A 24,908-nucleotide genomic window follows, 5' to 3' on the forward strand; every position below is an offset into this window, starting at 1 on the left:
TGTTCACTCCATGAATAGATTTCAGTAAATCATATTACTGTTTCCCAACAGAGGATATTCATATAGTCATGGTATTAAGACAAATAAGGTTTTTCGAGCAAATGTTGAGGCATCCACTTCCAACTCTGAGAAAACAGTGAAACGATTTGTTTGGTCAGATAAATTACAAGCAACATAAAAATTGTCCCAAATGGACGACAAAATCACAGCTACACTTAGATGTTTCTGGCTCACTAACATTTATTTCTACAACTCAGTACTCATTTTCTAAACTTACATAAATAATCATGTCATTGGCAGTAATCCGAACATTCAGTCATTCTCAAAAGGAGAAAATGCTTGCATTTGAATGTAAACAACTAACCATATGCACATCAGAGCTTATGAATATCCAGTCCGTACATTTTGGCAGTGGTCATTATGCCAAGATCTTCCCATAATTGTAAGCGGGATTTGCAAGCTAAGATCCTACAGGGGCAATGCCTTTTGCCTTGGCTGCAGCAGTTGCAGCAGCAGCAGCAGCTGCTGCAGCCGCGGCAGCTGATGCAGCTGCATTTGGGGTTGATGGTGGAGTAGCATTAGACTGTGAGTTACTTTGAGTTGCAACTATCTGTTGTGGCTGTTGCTGTGCTTGCTGAGAGTTGACTTGAGCAAGCAGGGTCTTGATCTGACTCCCTGTCAGAGTCTCATGCTCAAGCAAAGCACTAGCAAGAGCATGAAGCTCCTTATTATGCGTGGTAAGGATGTGCTTGGCATTGTTATATGCCCTTTCCAGAAACTCCTTCACTTCGCGTTCAATTAGGAGCCTAGTCTCAGTGCTCATGCTCTTACCATTATCATCATAGTTGTGGGTCACGACTCCCACCTGTTTGCTCATGCCATACTTAGTAACCATTGCTCTAGCCAAACTGGTTGCTTGCTGGAGATGACGCACCTCACCTGAAGTAACTTCACTTTCCCCAAAGATGAGCTCCTCCGCAACTCTTCCACCCATGCATACATCAAGACGAGCAAGCATTTGTTTACGTGAGACACTTGTCTCGTCTTTTTCCGGCAATTGGGAAACCATCCCAAGAGCCATGCCTCGTGGAACGATAGTTGCTTTATGCACTGGTAATGCCCCATCAGTATGTATGGCTACAAGAGCGTGACCTCCCTCATGGTAAGCTGTCAGTTTCCGTGACTCGGGAGATATTACTGCTGATTTACGCTCGCTTCCCATCATGATTTTATCCTTGGCGTGCTCGAGATCAGCCATGGTCACTGCTTTGGCACCGTCCATTGCAGCCTTGAGAGCAGCAACGTTGACCAAGTTCGCAAGATCAGCACCCGAGAACCCTGGAGTTCCTCTTGCGATGATCATGAGATCGACATCCTCAGCCTTTAGAACCTATGAGATGGAGCAAAAATTGAATTGAAGGTGGACTAATATGCAGAAAAATGGCAGTTGATCTGATTAGTAAATATTCTACCACAAAATTATAGAGGAACGATAGATCAACTTATTCCACTTTATTTGGAACCTATAATCCTTGCACACTAATATGATTTTATCAAAGAATAAACTGTCACTGCAGGACAATGAACTAAGACCAACACCGAACTGGACAATTCAGCACTAAATCATACCAAAACAGCTGATTAGACATACTGGTTTATTTGGGCAACCTCAGATTTCATTTATTATAAAGATTAAACATCAACAACCAGAAAATCATATATAACAATAACAACATATAGGCTACTCAATGCAATATAAAAAGATCTTTATTAGCAGATATGAACAGTTCCTATTTAGAGATGGAAGAGGCCGTCCCCCACAATCGTTAAGTTCATAAAAGATAAGCCAAGGAGGAGAAAAACTAAACTCAGTTAAACTTGCTCATATAAAGTTAAATCAGAGATATACCCAAACTCTGACCCATAGTCCAGGAATTACCTTTGACATGTGGGATTCCAAGATCTGCCTCCGGCCTTCAACATCAGGGTTTGGAACGACAATATGGCGATCAAATCGTCCAGGCCTCACCAGTGCCTTATCCAAGGACTCTGGAAAATTAGTTGCAGCAATTACAATAATCCCCTCATTTTGTTTGAAGCCATCCAGTTCAACAAGCAACTGATTTAAAGTCATCTTCATGTATTGCTGATCCTTAGGATTGCGGCTTCCTCCTATGGCATCAATCTCATCAATAAAAATTATACATGGCGACCTCTTTTTGGCAGCAGCAAAGAGATCTCTTACTCTACGTGCTCCAACACCAACAAACATTTCTTCAAATTCACTGCCGCTGCAAGAAAAAAAAGGTACACCAGCTTCTCCAGCTATGGCTCTTGCTAGCATAGTTTTCCCTGTGCCAGGGGGGCCAACTAGCAGAACACCTTTTGGAAGCTTGCCACCAAGACGTGTGAAGCGCTGCAGTGAATGATAGTTATATGAGAATCCAAAAATATAAGCCTGTCCCCCACATAACCACTTTCTCCCACTAAAGAGGGAAAAAGACTAAGCAACAGCGTCACCAACTGTGGAGAAAAAGATGCAACAGCTGAGGTTTTAATTATTTCAATATTATTAAAAAATAAAAAAAATTATACTTAAAATCAAATATATAACATAAATATATCAAGTCGTGAAGCAAAAATATAGTTTTTTTTCAAAATAAAAGGCTGAGACATGGACACCATCGCACGACTTTTCGCGAGTCCACGACCTCACCTATTTTTTTAAAAAGAAAATTCAAAGTTTTTCAAACATGTTTGGCTGGCAAGACTTTGATGGCGCATCAGCCTCTGTTTTGATTTTTATTTTTTAAAATATTACATATATTATTATTTAGGTATTATATATATTATAAATTTAAATATTATATATTATAATTATTTAAGTATAGAATTAAATATATTTTTAATTATAATGAACATTAAAAATTTATTAATTAAAACTATTGCAATCAATTGTTATAAATATTACAATAAAAATTTAATTAATCAGTTGAAGTTAAAACAAAGTTAATATGTTAATAATAAGACTGTAGTAAATGTAAAGTTTTCAAATTAATATTAATTATGTTTAACCAACTTGACAAAAAGTTATGTTTCAACAAAGGCATTAGATCAATATTTTACAGAAATTTTTTATTGATCTACTATTTTTTCTTTTTTTATTAATAGTGGTAAATAATATATAATAATTTATCTCGATATACAAAATAATAACTCATTTGAATAAATACATCAATATAACGACGATAATTCAATTGCATTTATTTACATAAAGTAAGACAAAAATTTAACTATATTATAATATTTGTATTCATTGTGATAATGTATAATAATTTTTATATTGTTGTATTGATGTATTTGTTTAAACATAATTAATATTAATTTTCATCTCACTTTATGTAAATAATTGCAATTTAATTATCGTCGTTATATTGATGTATTTGTTTAAATGAGTTATTGTTTTGTACATCGAGATAAGTTATTATATAATTACTTACCACTATTAATATAAAAAGAAAAAAAATAGTGAATCAATCAAATAAGTCCTGTAAAATATCGATTAGATCTGATGTCTTTGTTGAAACATAACGTTTTGTCAAGTTGATTAAACATAATTAATATTAATTTGAAAACTTTACACTTACTACAGTCATATTATTAACATATTAACTTTGTTTTAACTTCAACTGATCAATTAAATTTTTATTGTAATATTTATAACAGTTGATTATAATATATTTAATTAATAAATTTTAATATTCATTATAATAAAAATATATTTAATTTTATAATTAAATAATTATAATATATAATATTTAAATAATAATACATAACATTTAAATTTATAATAATATATATTATCTAAATAATAATATATATAATATTTTAAAAAATAAAAATACATCAAAGGCTTGCCAGCCTTTGAAGTTTGAAAAACTTCTAACTTTTTTTTTTTTTAAATAGGTGAGGTCGACCTCGAGTCATGGATATTGTCCACGCCTCAGCCTTTTTTTTTTTCAAAAAACTTTCACGACTTGATAAATTTATGTTATATATTTGATTTTAAGTGTATTTTTGTAATTTTTTTATTTTTTAATAATATTAAAATAATTAAACCTAACAGCTCAAATACCTAGTCAACTAAAGAAAATATACCATACATGGTGACACTGACAGGTCAAGAAATAAAATCTCATCCACAATATGGATCACTACTTTTCTATTAACTAAAGTTTTACGACAAAGAGACAAATGCATATGTAATTCTAAAATCTCCTCTTTCTTTAGTATGCGGATGTGATAGAGAATTTCACAACACAATAGACCCATGATGCAGTTACCTTAGGATCACGAAGGTAATGGACAATTTCTTCTAGCTCAGCTTTGGCCTCATCAACTCCCTTCACATCACTAAATTTTGTATTAGATTCCATACTGGGTTGCACTTCTTCATGTAAACCAAGACCTGTTACGAGCAGGGAAAAAAGAGATGTACAATACATTTTACTCAATCAGAAATGTAATTGAATCAAACTGCGAAAAAAGCCAACTTTGTTTAAAGATATCATTACCTTTACCAATTCCTCTATCCTCAATCAGTGCCCCAACACCTGAAATTAGGAGGAAGGCCAAACCCAAAGCACGCACTGTGCGCCATAACTGCTCCTTGAAATTTCCTCCTTCAGCGGTCACCATGTGTATAGGAGCACTTGCTGTACCAAGGATCCCATCTTTTGATGATTTTCCCACATTTCTAAGAGCTGAAAGTGCTCCAATACCTTCTTCATCTACCTGTGAGCCTGTGGCTCCTGACATTCCTGTAAAGAAACCAAGTTAATGTGGATGGTATCTAGGGATGAAAACCAAAAAATCTCCCTCAGGTGGACCTCAAACACATATGAGAATTTCTTATGTGCTCACCTCTATGCAATGTCTTAAGCAGCTCACTTTCATCAAGACGGTCAACCTTAACCAGAGCCTTGACATATTCAGCAAGAGCTGATGGGTTAGAATGTAGTGAAGGTTGACTCTCAAACAACCTTATGACCGCCTCTGGATCATTTCGATGATAGAGCTCCTTAAGATATGCAGCACCACCTGATCCATCATTATCACGGACTCTACGAGCTAGACTACCAAAATAACTAGATCTTCCAAGGGTGCTTGCTCTGACATTACTAGAAAGCTCGTGCACTGCAAAAGAAAATTAAAGTGTGAGGATCATAGAATGACTAATATGCTTTCAGTATATACCATAATAAAAGAGCTAATATGGCCGTATCCCAAAGGTAAAGTAATGCCTCAAAAGATAATAAATGCTCTTTCCTTATATACTGCCCTCACCACAATTAACATCATTCAATACATTACGGAATTGAGTTAACAAAATTGCATTCGTCCTATTAGGTTTGTTAAATGGTTTATCAAATGCAAACACACCTTAGACATGGATAACCTAGGCCCTAAGGTCTCCATGTTTTGGTACAAGCTTCCTAATACTTCTTTTCACTAGCAATGTAGACAAATTTTAGAGTTCAAACCATATATGAAAATGACATGAAGAATAAAGGTTCGTCCAAGAAGCTTTGATGATAATGGATTTATAGTTGTAAATGGGGCGCGCCATGGCGTGGGGCGCGGCCTCAGCGCCATTTTTATATAATAGCGCATCCCTTGCAAATGGCGACGCCATGGCGCGCTATTCTGCGCCGTTGCTCCTGGCGCAAATGGCGTGCCATTTGCAAGGTCCAGCCCTTTTAGCCAGGGGCTTGAAAGAAGCTGTGTGAAACCCAATTTTTCAAACACTGGGCTTTGCCCCGCATAAATAAAGGCTGGGTTTTCAGCCCAGCCTTTAGTTTAGTTATTTTTTTTTAAAGAACAAAAAATTATAGAAATTTACACAAAAAATAGGCTGAAGAGTGAAGACGTTAGGGTTTTGCTGTTTACACCTTTCCTAAGACAAAGGAGAGAAGATTGTCTACTACCGGTATTTTATGTTTGTTTTCATTTTTATAGTGACTATGTAGGATTTGTTTAATGGTTTTGCACATTTTGAACTCTTTGCTTTCCCTAAGACTTGTTGTTTTGCTTATTTCTTTTATGATATGATGATTAAATTTCTAGTGTTTATATTTAATTGTTTGTGCCTTTTTTTATGTGAATAGATTGATGTATGAAATACATAACTCAAAAAGGCGCGCTCCGCACCATGCGCCATGGCTCCATGGGGCCCTCGCACCACGGCACGCCGTGCACTATTAACAACTATGAATGCATTGGACTGTTAGATTCCAGTAACCATGTTCCATAAAATGTATGGTAAGACATATTGTCTTAAAAGTAAGATGTTAACCAAATAACTTCAGTATTTGGAGATGAAACAACTACTATTACTAAAGACAAAGCAAGGGATACTAACATGTCAAGAAAAAAGAGGTGAAAGGAAGACCCGGAAAAACAAATTCAAAGAATATGAGCAAAATAAATATCAATTAAGAACTTAGATTTAGGATTCGAAAAACACGTCCGCAACCATATATCCCCAAAATTGTGAAGAACAATTAATCAGAGATTCAGCATCATATCCACGTACAAATTAAGATACAATTTGACACTAACAATTAGTTCAGTAGTTCAGGAAAAAAAATGATGCAGTCGACAGAGTGATGCAAACCTGCATATGGTGAAGTTCGACAAGGTCGAGCAGCCAGATTGCTTAACTGCCTCAACTGCGATTCCTGCCTTTTGACCTACCATAACATTGTCCACAACATAATTAGGGAAAATCATCGTTTTAGGCAAATAGAAACTTGGACGCAAAGGACTATAGTCAGATGGGCATTTCAAGCAAATTCAAAAGGCACAATCTGCAGAGAGCAATGATAAACATATTAAAACCAGAAAAATTAAACAGAGCTAAAAGGGTTGATAGAAATGCAATCTTTTATCCTCAACCTCGGAATCAATGTGAAAAGCAAAAAAAAACCCAAGTTTTCATCTTCTAATACAGCCAAAGCCAGCGTAATTAACCAACCCCTCTAGAAATCCACAACAGACAAACTAATTATTTAGGAAAACAAACAGAAAACTCCAAGATTAGGGCTTTCGCAACACATCCAACAGTTACTATAGATAAGAAATTCTCATCCGAAATCTAAAATCTCAACACCAGACGAAAACATCACATATAGAACATAAGCAATGAAGATTTTTGCAACTAACCTCACTAAGAAGGCGCCTAAGAGCCATTTCCTATTCCAGAGTGACCCAAAAATTAGAAAAGAAAAATAAGAAAGGAAGATCTTTTCCCTGTCGAAATCTCCTCTCTTCTTGTCTCTGTAAAACTTCTTCTATATCTATATATGTATTTATCTAAACTCGTCAATTTCTGAGTGCAAATGAGAAAGGGCGTCAAAATGGGGAGGAGAGAGAGAGAGAGAGAGAGAGAGAGACCTCTGGAGCTGAAACAAACAATACTGATATTTTTCAGCTCTAATATATAGTTATTATTAATAATTAAATAAATATGAGAAGAACACTGATCTTGAATTAAAAAATAATAATATTTATCTTATTTATAGAAAGACATAATAACAATAATATTTATGGATAATTACATTTTCACCCTAATTTATGCTTTATTTACACATATTTGCTCTGTCTTTTGCATAATTATTTAAAAAGAATAATTACATTTACACCCCTTAACATATGGTCTGTTTATACAAATCATCACTAACTTTTAGATAATTACACATAATTCACCAAAATATTAATATCAATTACACGAACCACCCCTTACTTTTTTCGAAAAATTACGCACAAACTCCTAAAAACTTTTGCATTGTTATACAAACTACTCTTATTTTTGGCTGTCGGTGGTAGTTTTTTGTAATTATGCAAATGACATGGATGGTTTGTGTAATTATTCCTATTTAAAATCACCCACAACATCTAAAAAATATGAGTACTTTGTATAATAATATTGACATATATGAACGATATATGTGTAAATTTTTAAAAATTATGGATGGTTCGTAAAATAACGTGAATATTTTTTTGTGAATATATATATATATATATATATAATTTTTTAAATATAGGGATGATGTGTATAAAAAAATCATAGATCCAAGAGTGTCATGTAATTATCCGTGATATTTATTGTTAATTGTTTTAAAATGAAAATCCAGAAAGCAGAGGGATAGGTTCCCAAATTGAACACTTGTGTTCATGCACACCTATCATAATTATTATATATAGAGACAGAGAAATAATTGAAAATTTCATAAATTTGGTAGTATTACTTTGAATTTACTAATTCTTTTTTTTTTCTGCCCATTTAATCTTAAGTGAATTTCATTTAGAATTAATGAATACTACTAAATATATTACAAATTATAATAAATTAAACATGATTTCAAAAACTTAAGCATTTCTATTTTAATTTTCATGGTATCATTGTTCAAATTTTGCGTTGTATTTATGGTGTGTATGTATAAATATACTTAGATTTGACATATGAGTTGACTTTAGGGTGGGTGTTTGGGCCAAATACATCAAATTCCAACTCCACATGTCCATATTTGAGTTAAAATTTAAATATATATATATTGTTTTAAAAAATTAAATATCAAATTATTCGATACGAATAAAATACTAAATTAAACTTAGAGTAGAAAAACCCGACTCAACGGCCATCCCTAACCTCTAGTTGGATGTTTATACTAATGATTGTCTTCCTCTGGACTTTCTTGGTCTCGGCCCAAATATGATGGGCCGAAACTCAAAATCTATCATGTTCGGGCGAAAGTCCAAGCAAACATTTGACTTCAACTATAGAAGTTTGGACCTTGATGCAGAATTAGGTCAAGAACTCAATCAAAATTGTGATTATAAAAGTTGAATGTTAAGATACAGTTGCTACTGTAATTGGGGATGGACAGTGACACTGGCCCTATATTATGGATGTTCACTGTTCTCAGATCCTACATACTCTCCCCCAAATCCATGGTAGTTCTGATTGTATCTCTTCGCGATCACTGTGTGGACTACTGATATCGGCTTTGCTGCTTCAGGCGTTTAGAAATGAGGGAACTAAGGTAGGATGGTCTTTATTACTCTTGGACTCCTTCAAAATTCCCCGCCATACATTTATCTTGTGGCAAGCAATCCTTGAAAAACTTTATACTGTTGACAAGCCTTGGCTATCTCATTTAGGTACTACTTGTGTCTTGTGTAATGATGGGGCTACTGAAACCAACAATCACCTTTTCTTTCAGTGCCCCTAGTCAAGAAACTGTTTGAGGGTGATCCGGTATACCCTACGATTTAATTGCCCCATCGTGATTGGAATACTGATGTTTTGTGGGCGGCAAAATGATGGTGAGGAAAACATTGCATCTCGGCTTCCTATCGTGCATTATTGGGCTCACTTGTCTACCACATTTGGGGCGAGCGGAATCTCCGAGGATTTGATGGAGGGGCTCGTGATGCACCTTCCTTATGAAAGCTGATTATTGATGATGTGTGACAACGGATATTGAGTGTATACTTACCTTCTTCAATTAATACTTGTGCACTTTATCGTTTGTGGCGGATCTCATGGCCTGTCGAGGTGACCACTTAGGCATTTCTTGTTGTATTGTACTAAACCTTTTACTTAACGAAATTTACGTTTATCGAAAAAAAAATTGAATATTAAAGGGATTGGCATTCCGTACCCCATGTTTTTTTGCAATACAATTTTAAATTGTAAGAATAGCATTTTACATTTTTCAAACCGTAAAGTTATTAGCAGCATTTGACTTCTTAGGAGCAACGGGGAGTTAAGATGCTTAGTGAGTCGGGATCAAATTAATAAAAAAATGAGCTAATTTGACTTAGGTTCATTTTGGACTGGCCCAGAGCAGATCCCATCTCATATATTGATATCTGGGATCAAGCCAATTGAGTGGCCCAAAACCACTTGTCCTGAATCGGACATGTTTGGTTATTCTTGTTTTTTTTTTTTTCTACTTCTAAATTGTTAATACTTTGACTCATTAATTCTTATTATTTATTTATTTTTCAAAAATTATTTAAAGTCATTTTGAATTTGTTATCATCTAAATTTATTATTGTATGCTTGTTAGTCACATTATTATTTAAGTTCATTGCATAATCTTTGATGGGTGCGGCCCAGGAAATTCTAGCCCAATAACAAGCGAGGAAACCTAAGACCTCCTTCCATAAACACGGCAGCTCGAGTGGAGGGAGCCCGTTTAGCATAGCCCAATGTTACGGCCCAAATATTGGATGACCAACCCAACCTCCTTGCACACATCCCTCTTTAAAGCCTACGTGGCATGCACTTGGACCTTCCACGTATGCCTTTCTTTCCAGCATAGTGTACGCGTGTTAAGGGAGGTTCCCTTAAGAGTTTGGACTTTTGAGTCAACTAGACTCCCTGCCAACCAGGAGTCATCCTCAGCCAGGGACTCTTTTCCTCATCCAAATAACGACCCTAATTGCAAGACCACTAAAAGATAAGGGCAGATCCTATCTTATCTCAACCAATTTTATCCATTTATCACAGAAATAGGAAGCAGGATCGATTCCCAGACGAAGGAGGAAACTTCCCTATAAATAAAGATCCTACCCCCAGGCGAGGGGATACCTTCAGCAGGCTAAAATCTGGCTATCATTCTGATGTGTTTCTGTTGCACTATAAAATGCGATTTTACTTCTATTTTTCATCATTACACTTCACTATCTTAATACATTTTATTATCGAATTATTATTTCTTAAATTCAATACTAACTTTGCTCAAGCTAATTTGCTTAATCAGCCTAAGTCCATCATCAAGATCCAAAGCTGTTGGATCCATGCTAAAATCGCACGCATTAGTCTTAACTATTATTATTTTTAGTTATATTTTGTATGATTTAGTTTATTATTTATTTATTTCATATACAACCATAAATTTAAGTAATTGTTCAAAAGAAACTCATCTTTATTAAAAAGAATAAAAACATATCTACGCCTGATTCAAGCCTCAATCGGACCAATCTTAGGGTGGTCTAGGACTAAACCACTCCAAAGTCGTCCATAAAAAGTAATAGGCGGTTGTGAGTTTAGCTTTTTTTAAATTGGACAATGTCAATTCTAGATCGATCTAACACACCGTGCACCTTGATTGAGACGTAAACAAGATTTGGGAAAAAGTGTGTCAACTTCATCATATACTGATGAACTCGATCAGTTAGTACAGTAGACGAATGGCTAGAAGAGGGCCACCATTAGCTGCTTCACGGCGTGCACCAGATTGCATATAGAAAGGGTCTTCTTATGGCATATGGAATTGATTCATCATACATATCATAATGTACGTACTTACACCACTTGAACGCATTTCTTTGATTTTAAAATATTAGGTCAAATTTTGAGCTGTCTAATATTTTATTTCTAATGAAAACATACTTTTTATGTCGTTTAGCCAATTTTATCGATCATTAAATTCCATACAAATTATATTATGATAAATGCTATAATTTGCATATTTAGAATTTTTGTTAAATCTTTTTTCAATTCATTAGATAAAATTTTTAAATGAAAGTTTACTTTGCAAGCTAAGATCCTACAGGGGCAATGCCTTTTGCAGCAGTTGCAGCAGCTGCTGCTGCAGCCGCGGCAGCTGATGCAGCTGCATTTGGGGTTGACGGTGGAGCAGCATCAGACTGTAAGTTACTTTGAGTTGCAACCATCTGATGTGGCTGTTGCTGAGAGTTGACTTGAGCAAGCAGGGTAGTGATCTGACTCCCCGACAGAGTCTCGTGCTCAAGCAAAGCACTAGCAAGAGCATGAAGCTCCTTATTATGTGTGGTAAGGATGTGCTTGGCATTGTTATATGCCCTTTCCAGAAACCCCTGCACTTCCCGTTCAATTAGGAGCCTAGTCTCAGTGCTTATGCTCTTACCATTATCATCATAGTTGTGGCTCACGACTCCCACCTGTTTGCTCATGCCATACTTAGTAACCATTGCTCTAGCCAAACTGGTTGCTTGCTGGAGATCATTTGACGCACCTGAAGTAACTTCACTTTCCCCAAAGATGAGCTCCTCCGCAACTCTTCCACCCATGCATACATCAAGACGAGCAAGCATTTGTTTACGTGAGACACTTGTCTCGTCTTTTTCCGGCAATTGGGTAACCATCCCAAGAGCCATGCCTCGTGGAACGATAGTTGCTTTATGAACTGGTAATGCCCCATCAGTATGTATAGCTACAAGCGCGTGACCTCCCTCATGGTAAGCTGTCAGTTTCCGTGACTCGGGAGATATTACTGCTGATTTACGCTCGCTTCCCATCATGATTTTATCCTTGGCATGCTCGAGATCAGCCATGGTCACTTCTTTGGCACCATCCATTGCAGCTTTGAGAGCAGCAACGTTGACCAAGTTCGCAAGATCAGCACCTGAGAACCCTGGAGTTCCTCTAGCGATGATCATGAGATCGACATCATCGGCCTTTAGAACCTGTGAGATGGACAAAAATTGAATTGAAAGTGGACTATCATGCAGAAAATTGGCAGTTGGATCTGATTAGTACGTATTCTACCACAAAATTACGGAGGAAAGATAGATCAACTTATTCCACTTTATTTGGAACCTATAATCCTTGCACACTAGTATGATTTTATCAAAGAATAAACTGTCACTGCAGGACAATGAACTAAGACCAACACCAAACTGGACAATTCAGCACGAAATCATACCAAAACAGCTGCTTATACATACAGGTTTATTCGGGCAACCAGCTGCTTAAACATCAACAACCAGAAAATCATGTATAACAATAACAATAGAGGCTATTCAATGCAACATAAAAAGATCTTTATTAGAAGATATGAACAGTTCCTATTTAGAGATAGAAGAGGCCGCCCCCCATAATCATTAAGTTCATAAAAAGATGAGACAAGGAGGAGAAAAATAAACTCAGATCTCATATACCCTAACTCCGACCCATAGTCCAGGAATTACCTTTGACATGTACGATTCCAAGATCTGCCTCCGGCCTTCAACATCAGGGTTTGAAACGACGACATGGCGATCAAATCGTCCAGGTCTCACGAGTGCCTTATCCAAGGACTCTGGAAAATTAGTTGCAGCAATCACAATAATCCCCTCATTTTGTGTGAAGCCATCCAGTTCAACAAGCAACTGATTTAAAGTCATCTTCATGTATTGCTGATCCTTAGGATTGCGGCTTCCTCCTATGGCGTCAATCTCATCAATGAAAATTATACATGGCCACCTCTTTTTGGCAGCAGCAAAGAGATCTCTTATTCTACGTGCTCCAACACCAACAAACATTTCTTCAAATTCACTGCCGTTGCAAGAAAAAAAAGGTACACCAGCTTCTCCAGCTATGGCTCTTGCTAGCATAGTTTTTCCTGTGCCAGGGGGTCCAACCAGCAGAACACCTTTTGGAAGCTTGCCACCAAGACGTATGAAGCGCTGCAGTGACATGATAGCTATATGAGAATCCAAACATATCTGGTACCTTCGAAGAATCTGGTAAGCCCGTCTCCCACATAACCCCTTTCTCCCACAAAAGGGGGAAAAAGACTAAGCGACAAAGTCACCAACTGTGGAGAAAAAGACGCAACAGCTGCAATACCTAGTCAACTAAAGAAAATATACCGTACATGCTGACACTGACAGGTCAAGAAATAAAATCTCATCCACAATGTGGATCACCACTTTTCTATTAACTAAAGTTTTACGACAAAGAGACCAATGCATATGTATTTTAAATCTCCTCTTTCTTTAGCATGAGGATGTGATGGAGAATTTCATAACATTATAGACCCATGATGCAGTTACCTTAGGATCACGAAGGAAATGGACAATTTCTTCCAGCTCAGCCTTTGCCTCATCAACTCCCTTCACATCACTAAATTTTGTATTAATTTCCCTATGGGGTCGAACTTGTTCATGTACAGCAAGACCTGTTAAGAGCAATGAATAAAGAGAAGTACAATACAATTTACTCACTCAGAGATGTAACTAAATCAAACTGCGAAAAAAGCCAACTTTGTTTAAAGATATCATTACCTTTACCAATCCCTCTATCCTCAATCAGCGCCCCAACACCTGAAATTAGGAGAAAGGCCAAACCCAAAGCACGCACTGTGCGCCATAACTGCTCCTTGAAATTTCCTCCTTCAGCGGTCACCATGTGTATAGGAGCACTTGCTGTACCAAGGATCCGATCTTTTGAAGATTTTCCCACATTTCTAAGAGCTGAAAGTGCTCCAATACCTTCTTCATCTACCTGTGAGCCTGCGGCTCCTGACAACCCTGTAAAGAAACCAAGTTAATGTGGATGGTATCTAGGGATGAAAACCAAAAACTCTCCCTCAGGTGGACCTCAAACACATATGCTCACTTTCATCAAGACGGTCAACTTTAACCAGAGCCTTGACATATTCAGCAATAGCTGATTGGTTAGAATGTAGTGAAGGTTGACTCTCAAACAACCTTATGACCGCCTCTGGATCATTTTGATAGTTGAGCTCCTTAAGATATGCAGTACCACCTGATCCAACATTATCACGGACTCTACGAGCTAGACTACCAAAATAACTCGATCCTCCAAGGGTGCTTGCTCTGACATTACTCGACAGTTCGTGCACTGCAAAAGAAAATTAAAGTGTGAGAATCATGGAAGGTATAGTTGAATAAAAACTGGTACAATAGAATGACTAATATGCTTTCTTTCAGTATATAACCATAATAAAGGAGCTAACGGCCGTATGCCAAAGGTAAAGTAATGCCTGAAAAGATAATAAATGCTCTTTGCTTATATACTTCCCTCCGCCACAATTAACATCATTTTAATACATTACGAAAACGACAAATTCTAGAGTTCAAACCATATATGATAATGGATTCATAGTTGTAAATGGTGCATGCCATGGCGCAAGGCGCGCCCTCAACGCCATTTTCATATAATGGCGCGCCATTTGCAAGCCCCAGTTCTTTTAGCCAGGGGCTTGAAAGAAGCTGGGTGAAACTCAATTTTGCCAAACACTGGGCTTCGCCCCGCATAAATAAAGGCTGGGTTTTCAGCCCAGCCTTTAATTTAGGTTTTTTTTTTTTTCAGAAAAAAAATTGAAGAAGAAAAAATATAGAAATTTACAGAGAAAATAGGCTGAAGAGCAAAGACGTCAGGGATTTGCTGTTTTACACCTTTCTTAACACAAAGGAGAGAAGATATTCTACTTCAGTGATGGATACTTTATGCTTGTTTTCATTTTTATAATGATTATGTAGGATTTGTTTAATGGTTTTGCATATTTTGAACTCTTTGTTTTCCCTAAGACTTGTTGTTTTGCGTATTTCTTTTATGGTATGATGATTAAAATAATTCCTAGTGTTTATATTTAATTGTTTGTGCATTTTTTATGTGAAATATATTGATGTATGAAATACATAATTTATTTATGTACACATGCATTGTGACTTAAAAAGGTGCCGCATTGGGCTGTTAGATTCCAATAATCATGTTCCACAAAACGCATGGTAAGACATATTTGTCTTAAAAGTCAGATGTTAACCAAATAACTTTAGTATTTAGAGATGAAACAACTACTACAACTAAAGACAAAACAAGGGATACTAACATGTCATGAAATAAGAGATGAAAGGAAGATCCAGAACAACAAATTCAAAGAATATGAGCAAAATAAATATCAATTAAGAACTTAAATTTAGGATTCAAAAAACCCGTCTGCAACCATATATCCCCAAAATTGTAAAGAACAATGAATCAGAGATTCAGCATCATATCCATGTACAAATTAAGATACAATGTGACAGTAACAATTAGTTCAATAGTTCAGGATAAAAATTGATGCAGTCCACAGAGTAATGCAAACCAGCATATTGTGAAGTTCGACAAGGTCGAGCAGCCAGATTGCTTAACTGCCTCAACTGGGATTCCTGCTTTTTGACCTACCATAACATTGTCCACAACATAATAAGGGAAAATCATCAATTTAGGCAAATAGAAACTTGGACGCAAAAGGACTATAATCAGATGGGCATTTCAAGCAAATTCAAAAGGCACAATCTGCAGAGAGCAATGATAAAACCAGAAAAATTAAGCAGAGCTAAAAGGGTTTTGATAGAAATGCAATCTTTTATCCTCAACCTCCGAATCAAAGTGAAAAGCAAAAAAAACCCAAGTTATCATCTTCTAATACAGCCAAAGCCAGCATAATTAACCAACCCCTCTCGAAATCCACAACAGACAAACTAATTATTTAGGAAAACGAACAGAAATAACTCCAAGATTAGGGGTTTCGCAACACATCCAACAGTTACTATAGATAAGAAATTCTCATCGAAAATCTAAAATCTCAACACCAGACGAAGAACATCACATATAGAACATAAGCAATGAAGATTTTGCAACTAACCTCACTAAGAAGGCGCCTAAGAGCCATTTCCTATTCCAGAGTGACCCAAAAATTAGAAAAGAAAAATAAGAAAGAAATTTCCCTGTCGAAATCTCCTCTCTCCTCTCTCCTCTCTCCTTGTCTCTGTAAAACTTCTTCTATATCTATATATGTATTTATCTAAACTCGTCGATTTTTGAGTGCAAATGAGAAAGGGCGTCAAATGAGAAACCTTGGAGCTGAAACAAACAATACTAGAAGTGTTCATTTAAACCGCATCCGTCCAACCCAAATCAGGTCATGAACGAGTTGGGTTGGTTTTGGGGTAGTAAAAAATTGCCATGTTTGTTATATTTATTTGTATTCTTCTATAATAAATATATAACCATTTATATTTTATATATTGTAATTGATATATCTTTTTTCTTATATATTTTTACTAACTATCACTATAGAAAAATGTATTTATTATGATAAAATAATTATAAAAAGCATAAATTATTGTAAAATACTAATATGATTATGTTAGTGATTGATTGTACACCAAAAACCATCCCAACCTAATTAGATCGTAACGTACCGCTTTGATGAGTATCGAGTTGGGCTGGGACTAATTTTTTCAAAAACTGCAAATATTGAGTCGGATTGAAAAATTACCTAAACAATACTGATATTTTTCAGCATTAATATATTGTTATTATTATTATTTAAATAAATATGAGAAGAACACTGATCTTGAATTAAAAAATAATAACGTTTATCTTATTTATAAAAAAATATAATAACAATAATATTAATGAATAATTATATTCCACCTATTTACACAATTCTCTTTTATTTTTTGTGCAGTTATAAAAGAATCACCCCGGCTTATCACCGGCAGTCTGTTCAGGGTTCCAAATTGGCAACTAAACACGAGGGTTGCGCTCGTTGCGGGACTTAACCCAACACCTTACGGCACGAGCTGACGACAGCCATGCACCACCTGTGTCCGCGTTCCCGAAGGCACCCCTCTCTTTCAAGAGGATTCGCGACATGTCAAGCCCTGGTAAGGTTCTTCGCTTTGCATCGAATTAAACCACATGCTCCACCGCTTGTGCAGGCCCCCGTCAATTCCTCACAATAACTAAAAAAATACGGGTATTGTGTAATAATATTGACACATATGAAGGGTGTATGTGTGATTTTTAAAACAAGTATGATTGATTTGTGAAATAATATTAATTTTTTTTATATGGATATATGTATAATTTTTTTAAAATGTAAAGATGTTGTGTGTAAATAAATTATAAATCCAGGAGTGTAATGTAATTATCCGTAATATTTATATTAGCAATTATCTTAAAATAAAAATTCAGAAAGTAGAGGGCTAGGTTCCCAAATTGAACACTTGTGTTCATGCACATCTATCATAATTATTATATATAGAGACAGAGAAATAATTGAAAATTTCATAAATTTGGTAGTATTACTTTGAATTTACTATTTTTTTTCTCTGCCTATTTAAGCTTAAGTGAATTTCATTTAGAATTAACCAAAACTACTAAATTTATTTACAAAAATAAATTTAATCTGATTTAAAAAACTTAAGCATTTTATTTTAATTTTCTCCGTATCATTGCTCAATTTTTGCAATGTATTTATGGTGTATATATAAGTATACTTAGATTTAACATAAGAATTTGATATAGCGGTGGGTGGTCGGGTTGAATACTTCACATCCAACCCAACACGTTCAGGTTTGCGTTAAAATTTAGATATATAAATTTACTCAATACAAAAATAAAAATATTGAATCAGGATTGCCATTTCGCTATAAAAATAGCATTTTACATTCTTCAATTGTAAACGTAATTAGCAGCATTTGACTTCTCACGAGTAGTGGGAAGTCAAGATGCTCAGTGGTTTGGTGTTGAATCAATAAAAAGATGAGTTGGTTGGGCTTAGAACCATTTCGAATGGGTTAAAATAGGTAACATTCTAAATATTGATATCTAGAATCAACCCAGCTCAGTGACTCAAAACCACCTATCATGAATCATACATGTTGGACCGTCTTTCCCATTATAATAATATGTAGCATAAAATTTATTTTATTCTTTCAAATTGAATATTCTATTAGTTTTATTAATATTTTTTAATACTCTCAATTTCATAAAAAAACAAAATTAAAACAAGCATATATGTGCCTCAATCGGGCCAATCCTGAGGTGGTTTAAGATTAGACCAGTCATGGATCGAGTTTTTTTCGGATTGATCCGTATCAATTTTGAATCAGTTTGATTCACTATGCATCTTAATCGGAGACGCAAACAAGATTTGCCAAAACTTCATATACTAATAAAATCCGGTGACTTTGAAAAAGTAGTTGGTACAGCCGAAGAATGGCGAGAAGAGGGTTGGAGCCGTGTACCAAATTGCGTATAGAAAGAATCTTCTTATGGCATATGGAATTGATTCATCATACATATCATAATGTACTTACTTGAACACGTTTCTTTTTAATTCATTAGATTATTCCTAAAAATAAATTTTATTTTAAAATTTTGAAAATTTATTTATTTAGCCCAACCCTTTTGAAAATGCATATTTTCAATAGAATTACTGAAAACACACTTCTCGAACCATTATTTTAGATGTCACCACTGCCTAATAAAAAAGAATATGATATAACATATTGTCATGTCATAATAACTTTTAAAGAAAAAAAAATTATATTATATTATAACATATACGAAATATCTATGTAATAAATCAAATACAAACACATTCCCATTTCTTACATCTATAAACCTAATTTTAGAACCATACAATTCAAATATATTTTTATTTATTACACAAAAACCCAAAAAAAAAAAAAAAAAACAGACATAATGTTTGGATTCGTTTTCTGAGTGTTTTGTTGTGTTTTGTGGAAATAAAGAGAGAAAAACAAAGATAAACAAGTGTGTGTTAGAGATAGTATGTATGTTTGGATTTGTTTTTGGAAATAATTAAAATAAGTATTATATATTTAATGTTGTGTTTTGATAGACAAAAATTACTATTCATTGTCAAATCATGTATTTGGAGATAATTTAAAATAAGTATTATATATTTAATGTTGTATTTTGGGAGACAAAAATTATTATTTATTGTCAAATTATGCCTTTTTTATATATATTTATGTATATATGTGTGTATATATATATGTATGTTTTTATGCTAAAACAGTTAAAAACACCTAAATAAGGTGTCTTTGAATAATGACAAATATTGAGTATGTTTTGACTTGTCTCGAAAATAAGTTGAAATGAAAACAAACATGGTGAGAATGTTTTCATTCCATTAAAAAATTGAAAGTAAAAATAGAAACAAAACCAAACGAGTCTAATATTAAGTTAATGTTATTGTAGTTAGATTTGCATCATCAAAAAGTAGTGTTTACAATCCCATGGAGACGCCCTTTTAATCTCGACCCTACGCTCCAAATTCCAATCTTCCAGCACCTCTGTTGAAACCCGAATGAGCAATCCCCATCAAGAACTCCAACCGACGCTCTCTCCCACTTCTATATATATCCATTTCCAGATTACAAAAAACAGAAATAAGAACGGGAAAGAAAACTGTTTCTGCCCTCTGTACAGAATCAAAAGAAAAGAGAAGACGCGCCGTCGCTTTGTGCATTCTTGAACACTTCACAATTTACGAGTTAGCTTAGTTTTCCCAATCAAGAGACTGATTCTTTTTCAAGAAACAGAGCTGGTAGGAAATAAGTTTGCTTCTTTATTGGGCTTGATAAAGTCAAAAGGGGGAAAAAGTTTGAATTGTTTTGCGCTTGTTTTCAAGAAAAGACTATGGTGGGAGTGGTGGAGGAAGGCGAGGCAGGAGAAGAGAAGAGTGGTGGTGCAGTCCTTGCAAGAAAAGATTCTGGGTCGTCCAAGTGGTTGACCACTTTCCACCGAGATCTCACGGCGGGGGCGGTCATGGGTGGTCTGGTGCACACGATTGTGGCCCCAATAGAGAGGGCGAAGCTGCTGCTGCAGACCCAAGAGAGCAATATGGCAATCTTGACTCGTGGACCCCACAGGAGGTTTAGAGGGATGGTGGATTGCATTGTCCGTACTGTGAGGGAGGAAGGCATTTTATCCTTGTGGAGAGGCAATGGTAGTAGTGTGATCAGATACTATCCCTCTGTTGCTCTCAATTTTTCTCTCAAGGTAATATACAAGAATTTTTTTTCCTTTCTTTATGCGTTTTTTTTGTTTGTCTTGTGGAATTCTCTCATTTGTGTGCGTGGGCTGAGTTGTGTGAGGTTGAGGCTATGTTTCCACTTTCAAGAATCATGAATGATGGTGTAACATACTTTTATGATGTGTAATCCCGGTTATTGTTCGATATGTGGCAGCAGATTTTGATTGACCATTAGTGGAGAAGTTAATGCTTGAGGGTGCCTAGTTCTTTGTTATCTTGATAAGAAGAAGTGGTGATCATGTGGACTGCTGAGTCTTATCTTGGATGGAGCTCGATCCATTATGTTACTTTGGAAACTATGACTTCTAGAGTGGCATCCGGGCTTGGAGATGGAGTTGTTATAATCTAATTTACTGAATTAGTCTTTTAATTTTGTTGTTGTGATCTCAAAGCCTGAGCTATTTACCAGAATGTGACCTTGTGTTGATCTTGGGTGGTTGTTTTTCTTTAGTATGAGTGCTGAGAAGGGTGATAGAATATGGTCGAGCTATTTGAGGTGGTTATTAAGGTAATGGAGACAACTGCCATCATCATGTTTAAGAAGGTGCTGGTGTTTCATAATGGCCAACGATAATCATGATCATGTTCATTTAGAAATTAATACGTGTTTTGTGTCTGTTTGAGAAGAGATCCAAGTAGTTATGGTGTCTAGTATTATTTTGTGATGTTCTTACTTGAGTATAATTTGGATGCATAAGGAATATCATCGTAGATTAGAAACAATAGGATTGTAGTTTTTTCCCCCAAGAAAACCATTCTTGTTTCATGAGTTTCTTGAGCGCCACACTTGAGCTATCTATTCTGTGCCAATTATTTTAATTGAGTAAACTCAAGTTATTTAAGTTCAGGTAGCCTTTATATTCAAGTGTCAAATTGACAAAGATAGTTGTTTTTGTATGATACTAAAACTCCTCTAGTTAAATTTGATTTTTCACTGACGTTACTGCCTCCGGCCCCTATGTTAGATGGCAATGATATTTTGTATCTAATGGCTATTGTTAACAAATTGGGAAATATTACTCTTGCCATGCACTCAGTAGGTTTCCTTTGAAACAAATTAATTGGGTAAGGGTAATGAATAAAGATGTACGAGGGCAATAAGACTCTGCGTGAAGAACCCGAAGGTATATGATGTGAGGATAACATTTGTTGTTGAGAATATAACTAGACTTTTGGAATTATGGCAAGTTCTCCATAGGAAATGGATGGAGATATTACTAAATTGAAGTTCTTCTCATTCGATATTATGGCAGTAATTGCCACTTCTGCCATTCCGACTTTCTTCAAGTTCAGTTCTCTGCGGTAATCCTGTAAGTGTTTGTAGGAAGGAGAACAAGCTAGATGTTTAAGTTGGTATGAGGTAATCAAGGCTACTCATTATTTGCTTACCCGTTACAACTCAACTACTCTTGATCAAGCCTTTAACTTGTCTATTGACTCTTCTTTCACACTGCCGTAAGCTGAGCTCCCTCCATGAGCGATGTTACAAATAAACTTCTCAATATCTTGTGCCATGGGAACAATAAGATATCAAAATAATATTTGAGCTATCTCTGAGATAAATGAGGTCATTACCTGCCCGCTTAAGAACTGACAGGAGAAAGTAGCCCTTTAACCTCATATACACAAAGCAAATTGATGTTAAGAGCTTCTTGAATACTGTGTTGCTAGAGATAAACTGAGAGATGCTGACTCCCCAAACTTGTCGAAACTTATTTACTTCAGAACAATAGTCAAAGATGTGAAAGCAACAGAACTCTGCTTGATGTTTTGCAATTGTATGCTTTTTACTATAAGAGTAGGACCACATAGTTGAAAATGGAGACTGGCACTTTACTATATGATGTTTGAGAAACTGGATGTTCAATGCAGTTGTTGGATAGATTCTTATCATCCATTTTTATGCTTCATTCTCAAAGCTTGAAACCAAATGGTGATCTGCTGTCAGGACATAATGAATAATGAAGAAGTTTAGTAAAAAATGTGAAATTATTTGCAAAGTATGACCTCAACATCAATTCCCGTGACTTAAGTTACAATATTACTAATGCAAGACAGACAAGAACGGCAACATTTGGTGACATGTTCATGATATAACCTCATGTATCTTTTGACAGGATCTATATAGGAACATCTTGCGTAGCAACTCACGAGAAGGTGCTTTTTTATCTGGACCATCTGCCAATTTCATTGCCGGATCTGCAGCTGGTTGCACAACGCTGATCATAATCTACCCACTCGATATTGCACATACACGCCTAGCCGCCGATATTGGAAGAACTGAAACTCGTCAATTCAGAGGCATTTGCCACTTCCTGAGTACCATACACAAGAAGGACGGAATTCGAGGGATTTACAGGGGTCTTCCTGCCTCTCTGCAAGGAATGGTTGTACATCGAGGCCTTTATTTTGGTGGTTTTGATACGATAAAAGAGATTATGTCAAGAGAATCTGAGTCAGATGTGGCCTTGTGGAAACGGTGGGTTGCTGCTCAAGCGGTCACAACAGCAGCTGGGCTGTTATCATATCCACTCGATACAGTTAGGAGGCGGATGATGATGCAGTCAGGCTTAGAGAAACCGATGTACCATAGCACACTGGACTGTTGGAGGAAGATATACCGAATAGAGGGTTTGACCTCCTTTTATCGTGGGGCGATGTCAAATATTTTTAGGAGTACAGGAGCAGCAGCTGTTTTAGTTTTGTACGATGAGATCAAGAAATTCATGAATTGGACTGGCTTATAGCAAATAGGGTCGTTTTTGGCCATCCACACGATTTGGACTTGTAGTATAGAATGACACAAACTACACAGGCACAAAATAGATGGTATAGCAGCCAATCACATTCAATCTAATTGCGAGCTGAAGTGTAATGTGTACAGATGAATTTGTAAACCCCATCATTGTTTCTTGGCCCTATGACGACACAACCTATTCTTTTGGGTTCTGGAATAAAGCAGCACATACTTGAGAAATTCTTGAAACTTTGCATAAAAATTCTTGCATCAGTTAGGTTTTTCTTTTGTGATTATGTTGAACAAGGGAGTTTGCAGAAACCTCAAAGCTGGCTGTTTGACTGCCATGGATTGGCCTGATTCTTCACATGCATCTCAGGTCAGAACTTACAGCTTTGCTCTTAGCAATGGGTGTTTTTAGTAAAGTTTAGAATGTCTACTTAGTGTGCTATTAGGTTATTGAGGTATATATAGATACCATAATATTTAAGTTAAGGAAATATTTGATGTAAGATGATGATGGAATATGTGAAGCAGTTAGGGAAGTAAAATCAAAGTGGAAAGCCCATAAAGATGAGTTAAGCAGAATAGATGGAAAAGGAACACTAAAGAGGCTTTTTGCAACTTTAGACTGAGTTGGAGATGAAGAGTGAAGCGAACATCACCAGCACATCCAATTATTATTCATTAGAGTTGCAGATTCTCTAAAGGTGTGAGTGACAGTGTTCAATAATTGTGGGTCTGCATACGTAGGAATCACTAATAACACAGAGAGGTGTGGAGGGTTTTTTTCTTTGTTTATCACTTTCTCTTTCTCACATCCTTCCCTTCATTTGGAAACATCTTTGCCCATCATCCTCCATTACTTTTATTTTTTTTTTAAAAAAAAATTTAATTAGACTGAAAGTTAGGAGTTGTAAAATGTTTGAGAAAACAATCCATATTTACACGTTTACTAATAAGTCATAAAGATTGGTGTATGATTTTGTCCGAATAAATAGCAAATGGAAGGTGCAGAAAATGCTCACTACATTTACTCTATTCCTCCTATCTATCACTTTCTTCTGTAAATCTATAAAATTTCTTTTCTAACGCTTCACTTTAAAAAATAAGTTTAAATTTCTGAAGAATAAGTCTAAATGTTATTAAAAACTAAATAGCAAAAGAGTGTTAACAACAACGGCCAATAGACACATGGAATGGGAGGCCATTTCAGTCATTTTAATATTTTTTTTTAATTATTCAAATATACTACTTTTTCTCCCCCATCCACCCTTTTCACTCATCACTCTTGTCCACTTTCTATTGGAATTTGCATCACCATCACTTCATCCCCATCTCTCTCTCTCTCTCTCTTTTTTCACCTTCTTTTAACTTATCTACACTTGTTATTATTTACTATTTAATATATATAGAATTCCAACTCATAAAATATAACTTGAAAAAGGAATCATATGATAATGGGTCCCAAGTTTTGAACAACATTAAAG

General features: G+C 35.6%; 3 protein-coding genes across 3 annotated transcripts; 1 reads left to right on the forward strand and 2 right to left on the reverse strand.

Moving 5' to 3' along the window:
- Positions 105 to 7,467, reverse strand: LOC105177285 (ATP-dependent zinc metalloprotease FTSH 4, mitochondrial-like). Its single transcript, XM_011100419.2, has 7 exons — positions 7,225 to 7,467; positions 6,677 to 6,752; positions 4,924 to 5,196; positions 4,575 to 4,820; positions 4,344 to 4,468; positions 1,940 to 2,416; positions 105 to 1,390 (listed from the first exon to the last, which is right to left on the reverse strand). The coding sequence occupies exons 1-7, from the start codon at positions 7,249 to 7,251 to the stop codon at positions 461 to 463; spliced, it is 2,154 nt and encodes a 717-aa protein (XP_011098721.1). The 5' UTR covers positions 7,252 to 7,467; the 3' UTR covers positions 105 to 460.
- On the reverse strand, positions 11,551 to 16,700 carry LOC105177200 (ATP-dependent zinc metalloprotease FTSH 4, mitochondrial-like). The gene is made up of 7 exons (XM_011100297.2): positions 16,470 to 16,700; positions 15,927 to 16,002; positions 14,435 to 14,680; positions 14,101 to 14,346; positions 13,870 to 13,994; positions 13,024 to 13,500; positions 11,551 to 12,519 (listed from the first exon to the last, which is right to left on the reverse strand). Exons 1-7 carry the CDS (start codon positions 16,494 to 16,496, stop codon positions 11,614 to 11,616), a joined length of 2,103 nt encoding a protein of 700 aa, XP_011098599.1. The 5' UTR covers positions 16,497 to 16,700; the 3' UTR covers positions 11,551 to 11,613.
- LOC105177367 (probable ADP,ATP carrier protein At5g56450) lies at positions 19,862 to 23,652 on the forward strand. Its single transcript, XM_011100529.2, has 2 exons — positions 19,862 to 20,647; positions 22,799 to 23,652. Exons 1-2 carry the CDS (start codon positions 20,285 to 20,287, stop codon positions 23,426 to 23,428), a joined length of 993 nt encoding a protein of 330 aa, XP_011098831.1. The 5' UTR covers positions 19,862 to 20,284; the 3' UTR covers positions 23,429 to 23,652.

Source organism: Sesamum indicum, linkage group LG1 (assembly GCF_000512975.1).
Source record: "Sesamum indicum cultivar Zhongzhi No. 13 linkage group LG1, S_indicum_v1.0, whole genome shotgun sequence".
NCBI lineage: Eukaryota > Viridiplantae > Streptophyta > Magnoliopsida > Lamiales > Pedaliaceae > Sesamum > Sesamum indicum.

What these genes read in the sequence shown, in the direction of transcription:
- LOC105177200 (XM_011100297.2), bottom strand. Translation starts at nt 16,496, where the DNA reads ATGGCTCTTAGGCGCCTTCTTAGTGAG. An exon ending in GGATAGAGGGATTGGTAAAG is followed by an intron (nt 13,995 to 14,100) that starts GTAATGATATCT and finishes TGCTCTTAACAG; the next exon opens with GTCTTGCTGTACATGAACAA. An exon ending in TGGAATCGTACATGTCAAAG is followed by an intron (nt 12,520 to 13,023) that starts GTAATTCCTGGA and finishes TCCATCTCACAG; the next exon opens with GTTCTAAAGGCCGATGATGT.
- LOC105177367 (XM_011100529.2), top strand. Translation starts at nt 20,285, where the DNA reads ATGGTGGGAGTGGTGGAGGAAGGCGAGGCAGGAGAAGAGAAGAGTGGT. An exon ending in CTCTCAATTTTTCTCTCAAG is followed by an intron (nt 20,648 to 22,798) that starts GTAATATACAAG and finishes ATCTTTTGACAG; the next exon opens with GATCTATATAGGAACATCTT.
- LOC105177285 (XM_011100419.2), bottom strand. Translation starts at nt 7,251, where the DNA reads ATGGCTCTTAGGCGCCTTCTTAGTGAG. An exon ending in TTAGGCGCCTTCTTAGTGAG is followed by an intron (nt 6,753 to 7,224) that starts GTTAGTTGCAAA and finishes ATGTTATGGTAG; the next exon opens with GTCAAAAGGCAGGAATCGCA. An exon ending in TGGAATCCCACATGTCAAAG is followed by an intron (nt 1,391 to 1,939) that starts GTAATTCCTGGA and finishes TCCATCTCATAG; the next exon opens with GTTCTAAAGGCTGAGGATGT.